General features: G+C 32.3%; 1 protein-coding gene across 1 annotated transcript in view; it reads right to left on the bottom strand.

Moving 5' to 3' along the window:
- The window catches only part of LOC106461686 (OCIA domain-containing protein 1-like), a 16,520-nt gene extending 6,302 nt beyond the window's left edge, over nt 1-10,218 (bottom strand). The window contains exons 1-6 of the mRNA XM_013921533.2: nt 10,072-10,218; nt 6,828-6,897; nt 3,612-3,665; nt 3,368-3,415; nt 1,504-1,633; nt 641-816 (exon numbers count right to left, since the gene is read on the bottom strand). Of these exons, the coding sequence (XP_013776987.1) occupies nt 641-816; nt 1,504-1,633; nt 3,368-3,415; nt 3,612-3,665; nt 6,828-6,897; nt 10,072-10,194 (601 nt within the window). The 5' untranslated portion in view covers nt 10,195-10,218. The remainder of the gene's footprint in view (nt 1-640; nt 817-1,503; nt 1,634-3,367; nt 3,416-3,611; nt 3,666-6,827; nt 6,898-10,071) is intronic.
- Nucleotides 10,219-10,646: the final 428 nt, after the last annotated feature.

The following is a 10,646-nucleotide window of genomic DNA, read 5'->3' as shown; positions in this document are numbered from 1 at the left end:
ATCAGAGTTAGCAATATAATACCACTGACAGTTGAAGGGTTAAAGTCATGGATAAAGTGAGAAACTCAATAAGTTTCTTGTTTAATAATGGTTGGAGATGGCTTGAATGGGTAATGAAGAAAAAATTTAATATATGTTTAACATAACAGCAAATGTACAATGTTTTGACAAGGTTTGGTCATCATCAGGTACTGACAAAACCTTGTTGAAACGTTGTACATTTGCTGTTATGTTAAACTTATATTAAAGTTTTTCTTCATTACCCATTCAAGCCGTCTCCAACCATTACTAGTCTCAAAGTGGGTTCCTCATCATTGAAGTTTCTTGTTTAGATACTTAGACTATTGTGGTTTTATTTCATAGAGTAAACAAATCAAAATTACAGGAGCAACGATTTGGTTTGTTTCGAATTTCGTACAAAGCTACATGAGGGCTATCTGCACTAGCTGTCCCTAATTTAGCAGTCACCACCACCCACTGCATACTCGTTTACCAATGAATAGTGGGATTGACAGCTGTAATGGCGATCATGTTTGGTGGGACAGGGATTTGAACCCGTGATCCACAGATTGCGAGTCAAGTGCCCTAACCACTTGGCCGTGCCAGGGCCAGGAGCAAAGAATTGCTTCAAATTACTTACGATCTAAACTTGGCCGCTGAGTCTCTTCCAGTCCTTTATACTGGACATTACGATCTGCATCAAAATCTAGAGAACTGGATACCTGACTTGACTCTGACATATCAGTAACACCAGTGAGCTGGTCACTTTTTGGACCAAATTCATTACCACCACTCAGGAGTGGCTCCTGAGGAAACCTGAAAAAGAAGTAAAAAAAAAAATCATATATATGAAAGCAGATATGTTGTCAAGACTGGATGGGTGAGACAAAGACAAAGATTGAGATCAATATATTTTTTATGCAACCAACCTTTTAACTGAAATAATATTTAGAAAGCAACTTGTAAAACTGCTGGTACACTTAAGCAGACAGAGTGAAATTACAGTTTAAATCATCCAAATTAATTTTTAATGTGAGCTCTTAGTAATCCCACCAACCAGGTGAAAAAAAAATTACAATTTTGTTAAAAATGCAATTTAAAATATTTGTATTAAAGCATATATACTTGTGTATGAACCAGCTAATTCACAATCAAAGTATTATCTTCACATTACTAAAAAACAAAAGGTCACCATTAAGTAAAAACTTAATCTGATAATTTGCTGTAACTTACATTTCTGCAAGTTTGTTACATTAAACTTACATTTCTGCAAGTTTGTTACATCAAACTTACATTTCTGCAAGTTTGTTACATGAAACTTACATTTCTGTAAGTTTGTTCACATAAACTTACATTTCTGCAAGTTTGTTACATTAAACTTACATTTCTGTAAGTTTGTCACATGAAACTTACATTTCTGCAAGTTTGTTACATCAAACTTACATTTCTGCAAGTTTGTTACATTAAACTTACATTTCTGCAAGTTTGTTACATTAAACTTACATTTCTGCAACGCCACCTTTCTTTTTACGTAGCATTTCTCCAATCTGACTATTAGGGAGTTGCATTAGCTTTTCTTCACAATGGGATTGATAAGAAATTTTTCCCACCACCCATCCGGTAAAACCAGCACCTGTACATGTACGAGAACCTTATCAACCTCTCAAAATATAAATCCACAAAAGGCTATTCTAGTCATCATTGTTTATAGAAATAAAAAAATAAATTGACAGGATCAAAGCCATATGGCTATCAGTTGTACTGAAGTATATAAATATAACAATTTGGAGAAATCCAATAAAATTTGTCCAGAAACAACAATTTTAAATTAATGACTTACACACTCGTGTAATGGCATGGCACGTGTCACATTTTCACTAATAGATTCAATTGTATGTGTCTACCATAATGGCTGCAGAAGAAAAAAATATAATTCAAAAATGTTTAGTGTACAACCATTATACTAAAATAATACTTTCCCATCATCTATCTGGCTAAACCAGCACCTATAGATATATATGAATTACAAAACATTAAAAAATAATATATACATGATGTTAGAAAAACACTTAGGTTCAAAAAGTACTTCACAGAAATGAGTAAAAACCTTATAACCCGAGCATTTTCGAAAGGTGGACTTTTCTTCTTCTTCAGGGGCAAACTGGGAATGGCTTATATATTTTAACAAGAGGGAATCCCCAATAGCTGCAGCACTTAAATTTCTTTTGGGCAGGATTAGAGTAAATTAATCTACGAAACCTATTTTTCCTTTTATTAACTATATTTTTGTGTGCTAGAAAATACCAAGCTTAAGATGCTTGTATACCTGATTTGATTTTATTATTCGTCAGGATCTCTACCAGCCTACCCTCGAAACTGAAATACTTTTAGGAAGGATTAGAGTAAATTAATCAACGAGATCTTGAGCATGGTCGAATACATCAATCGAAAGGGTTTGACCTCCCGAGTCCAAAACTTTAATTACATCTCAAATTGATGAAGAGATGATGGAGCTACGATGCTAAAAGTGTGTACTTGAAAAAAAAAACTTGGAGACATTCTATGAGCTGATATGCTGCAGCTAAAAAATATGTTTTTAAAGTATGTGATTAAATACAAATAGCACTCCTGTGATATTTTAATGAAGTAAAATGACTGTTAACAAATTTTTATGTGAAAACTTTAGCCTTTCTATACTGTACAAACTTGACGGAAAATACATCATTCCCCAGTCCTGGACCTCAAAACAAATCTTTTAAGATACATCGAAAACATAAGCACATAAATTATAAAAAAAACACACAGCTGGATGTTAAGTGCACACAAATTATAGCAGGAGGAGAATCACACACACAAGTTAATTTTTCAATTAAGGTCTTACATTCTATTTAAATCAAAACATTTTGTCTGACCAACAAGAGCTCCATATCAAAATCTGAAACATATTAAATCTACAACAAATCTAAATTTCGTATGTAACAAAAATACTGATTGACCAATAAGGATTCTGTATCAAAATCTGAAACATATTAAATCTACAACAAATCTAAATTTCTTATGTAACAAAAATACTGATTGACCAATAGGGATTCTGTATCAAAACCAGATACATAATAAATCTGTAACACATCTAAATTTCGTATGTACAAAAATACTGATTGACCAATAAGGATTCTGTATCAAGATCTGATACATAATAAATCTATATCACAGTAAACTTTATGATGTCATGTAGACCCAGAGTTATCTAAATAAACTATCAGTAAACATGCATATTGCTGACTAAATACTGCACTCTTTCAGAGACATTCAATCCTGTTTGTGCCATTTTTCAAAATGTAATAGAACTTAAGAGACAATAACTTACCAATAAGTTTTAAGGTAGAACCCCATTTGGGACTGGATTGAAGGAAACCTAGCAATGTTCAAAAAATAGTGTAATATGTTTTCACAAACTTCAAAATGTTCAGTAAATAATCATTCAAACAACTTCAAGCCAAAATTTTGGAGCATATAGTAACTTTAAACAAACAGATAATAATAATTTTTGATTTATCACATTGTTACATTTAATAGGAGCGACAAGTTATCTGACGTTTCTTGGTACTTACCTTTTTTAACTCCATACTGAACTAGCAGCATAGCAGAAGCAGCAAGAGGCAAACCTTAAAAAGTATGCAAGAAAAAAATATAATTACCATAACATACACAACTAAATTTACAAGATAATATTCTATTTTTCACTATTATAGCTTACACCAGGGGTTGGCAAACCTTCAAAGAAGAAGAACAATTTTTTTGTTTTTGTCTAACACCAAAACATTTCGAGAGCTGTAAAGTGCTCTACCAAACAGTCTAACCTAAAAGAAAAAAGTCCCCCAATGGGACAGTGGTAAGTCTTTGGACACAGCAAATAGCCCAGGGGTCACACTAAGCCAACAACCTTGAATTATGTAGAGTTTACTAATTGTAAAAGATGTGGTTATTTAACATCTGTGAATCTGCTTCACTTTGACAAACTAAAAATTTATTTAGTAACGGAAAACCTTTAAAAAATAACCCTTTTTCCGAAAAATAAAAAGTAAATCTTCAATATACAATACTGCCAACAAAATTACACATAAATTTATACTCTTTACTACAGTTTTAAGCCACACTTTTAGCCAACAACCTCTCCACCCATCTTTTGTACAAGCATCTGTCTATCAAGATGGGTTAAAACTTGACAAAATAGACAAAAATATGAAATTAATTTCAATACATCCAAAATATGTTCGTTTACAATACCGAAAATGGAAAATAATATCTTTGTCCTCGATTATGTTGTACCCGCATGTACTGCTTACAAGCATCAATGTCAATCAGTACTTTTACTGTAGGTGCTTCAGCATCCATTGTTTCAAATGGTATTCTGATCATGATTGAGTTAAATTGTAATTTCAAAGTCAACCTCAAATTATACATCATCTTCAGAATGATTGGGGATGATCATTTTTAAATAAAAACTTCAGCCTTTCTGGATGAAGAGGTATCATTGATATCCTGATATAGTTTCTTCTCAAAGTCAAAGAACTTAACCGAATTGCATGAAACTTTGAAAGAACTTACTAAATAAAACAGTTTCTTATAACTTGATTCATTTTTTTTTGGTTGTGAACTTTCCAAACTTTGTTGTAAAACACTTAAAAAAAAAACATGAAATTACAAATACTTCCATCGTTTCCACTCAGATTCAACTAGATTGGTATTTATTAACACATCTCTTTTGACACTATTTTACCGACTACAATAGCCATCACTTATGGCTATAAATCGTAAAGATAAAGATTTATTAACGATACTGAACCTCTCCTTCCAAGGTGGCAGGCTAGGTAACAACAGTTTTGCTAAGAATACTCTTGGGCAAGATGATTTACATCTAACAAATATACATCTCAATAAATCATGAGCTAATTTACGTAAGAATGCTGTTTGAATATGAGAAACTTCAAAATAATATTAAAAAAAAAATTAGGATTTGGTTTATCATAAAATTTTGCTATCAGCTAACCTAGTCACTAAACCTAACTAATTTTACCTGATGTATTATCTTTACACAAAGTTTCTATAGCCTTCAAACTGAATGAAAAGAATGTCTGAAGAAATTATCAAAAAGTTCCTTATCGGTAATGTCTCAAACCATCTAAAATAACGACTGTGACGCTCTTTTTAAACTTTAGCACTTCACTTCTTCAAACGTTGGACAGGTAGTTTTAAAAAATTGTTCCATCAACCTTCAATGCACTCTACTCTAGAAACTTCATAATATGAAGGTCACTGTCATCCTTGAGATGTAGGGAAACCAACCACAGCTATGCATCTTTCGGAAACTAGCTTTGAATGAACTAAAATTATTTTTGAACCAAAATATTATCACCAACATAATATTAGAAATATAACTGAAATATATAATGACAAAGATAGGCTTATAAACAATGAAATGAGGTTAGAGCTTGATACCATAGGGAAACCATTTTGTTTTTAATGCACCCATGACGTAACAAGGTTTATGGTGTATTTTATGTCTAGAGAGTGTATCCATCCGTTAATATTCAACGGGAAATCTGTTCAACTTCAACACTACAGAGCCGTACGAGAATAAATATTTTACTCATAACATCACTCAACAAAGTGACAAGGAAAAGGTCGGCTAAATTTAGCATCGAAGAAACTGTAGCAAGTTAAAGTAAAGATGCATCTTTAGTTTACTGGATCATGTTATGCCTACGTTTATGTTGGCATAGTTAACATCATCATCATCATCATCATAGACAGCAGTACATCGATAATTCTACCGATGCTTAGCTGCCACACAATGGTGGAGCACATACAGGCGGGGGCACAGCATCTAAGCCATGCATACACAAGCACTCGGGACAAGTCCTCTGGGCGAGTCCAGCGACATACTTTCGTTGTTTTATCAATAAACAATATATGAAATTGGAGGGGTCTCTGTATCTATAGCAGTAAGTTTTTTTTCCCAGGTGAACAGATTTCTGGGAAAGGAATGACTGTTAGTCCTGAAAATCCTCTCATGTTAATTTACACTTGTATTATACCAACATGTTTAAAGTACATCTTCAGCACACTTGCTTAAACTTCAACACAGAATAAGTCTACATAAAACTACACTGACCATAACTGCTGAAATAAGATATAAAAGAACACTATAATACCCAGGCTAAAATATTAGGAATTGGTTAAAAAAAACTATATAAACTTAAAAAAATAGACCGTCTTCTATGTACTTGCACGTTTGATATTTTAAAGTAAACACACTGCTCTGTATTAAAGTCACAGAACCAGGAATCACATCTATGTCTGGAAGATGCTTAAGTGATTAAAACATCAGAATATTAAAGCTCTTTAATGACCATGACCAAATATAAACATAGCATAAACTGTGTTGTGTTATCCCACATAGTAATTATCATCACATCAAAAACTTACTGGGTCTTAAGTAAAAAAAAAAAGGGGGCAGGGTGATCAGGTAAATGGAATCACAGTTTTTGAGACCTAATAAATACAATATTTATAATATGTACTAAAATGGTAATTGATTTAGTATTATGCTTTTTATAGAGAAATAAGGCCTAACTCTTAACAATGTAAGGCCTAACTATACTATTAAGCTCCATATTAAACAATCATGTTATATGTGCTTTTAGTGAAATACAAGTTACACTAGTTTACTGTGCACTACAATAACACTAGCACCAATCCTGATAAAAATACAATCTCAACTAAATAGTAAATACAGAAAACGCTTAGTACGAGAAAATACTTACATCGGTAATAGAAGCTTTCTCTGTTGCATTCCCTCAGAACCCGTAGCTCTTCAGGTGTAAAGCGATACTTCTATTAAAAAATACAAACACTATTCTATATATGAAACAAGGAATACCAGATACACCCAGAACAGATCTTTCATAAAAGAAGTAATAATTCAATATCCATATTTTCATATCCAACTACTTGTGAGCTTTGAAAGTCCAACCAGACTAATTTTCTCCTTACAGAGTAAAATTGTTTGGTGACTAGCTAGTCATATTCATTAACGACCCACCTAATTACGAGAGGAACTGGAAACTCTCCACACTTTTCTTCTTAAGACCAATCCACTGTAAGAGGATTAATTCAAACCTAGCTTTTCCTCTAGCAACTTAGCTGTGTGTATTTCACACTTGCATCTATTAATGAGGAGGATAACTCATAAAGATGAAACAACAGTAAATCCCTACTTTGAAAATTGTTTTAAAATCCATCCAACTAGTATCACTTTACTTGTTTGTGTAATCTTTTTTTTTGTATTAGATACTTCTTATATAGATATAAAGGTATTAAATATACATAAAAACAAAGATTTGTAGTACTTTCTCCATACTCATTCTCATTTGTACTCCAGTAAAAATTAATATCCTCCCAAAAGTCTCTTTCAGTCTCACAAATTTGGGCATCCAAAACAGAATTCATGTAGCTTTTAAATATCCATCTTAGAATTCAATTAAACATATAATTCAATAGAATATTTCAACACAACTCAAGTTTATCTGGCTTTCTATATAAGCTCTAATTAGGCTAAAAACAAAATTCCATTGGATGTTCGGAATAGCACCACAATGCTAATGGGCTGAGAAACATCTAAACAGTGAATAATCTAGGTGGGAAAATCCAAATGCATTACCTTGGACTTAATATAATTTAAGGTCATTTGCCAAATGTCTAATTTGCTAATTGATACAAGTCATTCTGTAATACCTAATCATCTCATGTACAATTAGAAATACCCAAAAGTTTAACCCAGTGACGGCTGATTCACCATATAGGGTACGGTCCACTTCCAACAGTTGAATGCGAGTGTGTCATATATGATGTATGGCTTGTAAAAATTATGTATGTTTAGAACAGCTGCAGTTAATGGGTTAATTTCATCAGCAAATTTACTAATTATGCCCATTTCAATAATATTAATGTGAATAATAAAACAACAGCCCAAGCACTGACCCTAGTGACACCCCACTTGTAGAAATGGTCCAATTTGACTGGATTCTATTAATAACAACCTTTTCCTTTCTCTCATCCATCCACCCTAAAATACAGTTAACCAGTTTTTCTTTAACCCCTACCAATGTGATTTACTTAAATGATATTCTAAGTGGCATAACATAAAAAACATTTTGAGAATCTAAGTATGTGGTTCATGGTTTACTTAACTTATATATTTTATTCTCTCTATGTTGGTTTTCCAGAAATAATTCAAGCATCTTTCAAATATACATTTTAAAAAACAAAATAATAAATCAGACACTAAATTATAGCATCCAAAAACTACTGTAATTTATCTGGCTTTCTAACTTACCTATAAACACTAAAAAAATTCATTACTTATTGGAGCAACATATTCAGTCCAAACACATCAAACTCTTATGGGGAATTATTCGCTTTTACCGCTAAAACAAGAGAGACAATTGTCTGATCTATGTACTGCAGAATTTGCCTTTTCTATTTGTTATAAACATGTCCAATAGCGAAATCAGAAAGAATTACAGACATTTCTAAAAGACAGAGAATATGGCAGGAGCATGTCAATGTGAGTTGAACAAATATAGTCATATCTCAATCAAGCAAGAGGTTTTAAATTTTATACTCTTACTTGTCAATATCTATGGCATGTATTTCTAATTGGATGAAAAATCTAAAGACCTTTTAAGGTAAGAGAAAAAACAAATCTATAATTGACAAGTCACAGTGCTACCAAGTCAACAAACTCTGAAAATGCAGATAGAGAAATTATTTGAATATTTGCATTTTAAATTAAGAAATTAAAACTTAGATAATATAAACCTTTTAATCATAAACCACGTTTTGATGCCAAACTTGTTTGTTTTTAAGTAAATCTATCTGCTGTGTCCAGTGTGGGGAATTGAACCCTGGAATTTATTTAGCATTGTAAGTCCACAGACTTACCTCTGTCCCATCAATGCCAAGCTTGTTGAAATGTATTGACAAGAATGTAGTTTAAAATAAATATTGGATGTAATACCGTAAAAAAATGTCAAGACATGTAAACTCTGACCAGCCATAACCATAGGGTTAAAACTGGAAAAAATGCTCTCTGGTTCTGGTGCTTTATTTTTGGTCTCTCTCACTTTCTACTCCACCAAGGAATGAATAACTACATGATAGATAAAGTTTTAAACCAACAATGTTTCCCTGTGATTACCTCAAAGCCCAAAATTAGGAACTCTGGTTTGACAAAATTGACTTTTCTAAGTTTCATGGTTAGGTTGCTTTGTTTTAACTTGTGCAGTACCCCCAAGATGTATTGTATGCTGTTCAAAGGTGGAAGATACTTTTTCAACAATATATGCTATGGTTATTTTATACAATAATTCACTCCACACAGAGTGTTGGAAAGTAGCTGGAGCATTATTTCATTCATATGGAAGCACTCAAACCTGAAATAAGTCACAATGGTAACAAAAGCCATTTTTGGCAAGCTTTCTGTGGGTTATCCCTAGAAAAACATAAAGCCCAACAATACTCCTAAATCAGAATATTACATGGTCATCATGTGACCACCACTTAGGAAACAAGCTGGTTGGAGGTAGATGGCTCTACTTTGTTTACATTGCTAGCCACAATATACATGCAGTGCTGCCACTATCTGGGTTATAGAATTTAGAAAGGATTTCAGAAGCAGAGAAGGACTGGGTATACTGTCTCATAAGTCTGATACCGAGAAACTGAAACATAAACAACTAATTACTTTACTTTGATTTTAAAATACAGAAAGAATTACAGATTTATTTTATTCTATGGAATACTTCCATATTTGCTTTCCTATAACCTTTTAAAACTCAAGTAAAGAAACTGGTAACAGTATTTAATATTAGTCCTCACTCACTATTACTATTATTAGTACTAGTGCTGGTGAGTAAATGTTAGTAATAGTAATACTACTACTAGTAATCAAATTCAGTTTCCTGTAAAAATAACTCATTTCATATTAAAACAAAGAAAAACTTAAACCTGTTGAAGAGGTAAAGGTTGTTGGCCATACTGGTTTGGAGATGAATAGTCTGCACGAGAAACTGAATCGCCAATCCCTGTACTACCATCATTTCCTCTAATAGCGTTTTGTGAATCCGCCATTTTGCTTCCCTGATCTTTGAAGTGCCCTCTTAAATAAACACATTTCCGTTATATTCGAAAATATAAATAAACTCGACGTCAACGAATAATGTTATATATGCGATTAACTTTGCATTTTATCCAATGTTTATCCAAGGTTTATCCAATTGATGAAACAATGCATTCTAATCCTTGTAAATAAGAACGTAAGTGCAGTATATTTAATTATCTATACTCATTAGTAGGTTGATTTTTATTTTTGCTCTGAATAGATAGGTTGGTCTGAGCAGGAGTTAATATTAATCATCCTTGTTACATATTGATGAAATTGATACTAAATTAAAATTCAGACCGGTTTTACAACTTTTCATCTCATAATAATATTATATGACACATTATACAATCTAAACAAAAAAATTATAATAATAATAACTCACCAAAAATGTTAAAGAGTTCAAACTAATACCACTCAC

Source organism: Limulus polyphemus, unplaced genomic scaffold (assembly GCF_000517525.1).
Source record: "Limulus polyphemus unplaced genomic scaffold, Limulus_polyphemus-2.1.2 Scaffold1010, whole genome shotgun sequence".
Taxonomy (NCBI): Eukaryota; Metazoa; Arthropoda; class Merostomata; order Xiphosura; family Limulidae; genus Limulus; species Limulus polyphemus.
The sequence above is the reverse complement of the archived record's forward strand: the minus strand, read 5'-3'. Positions and strand labels throughout refer to the sequence as shown.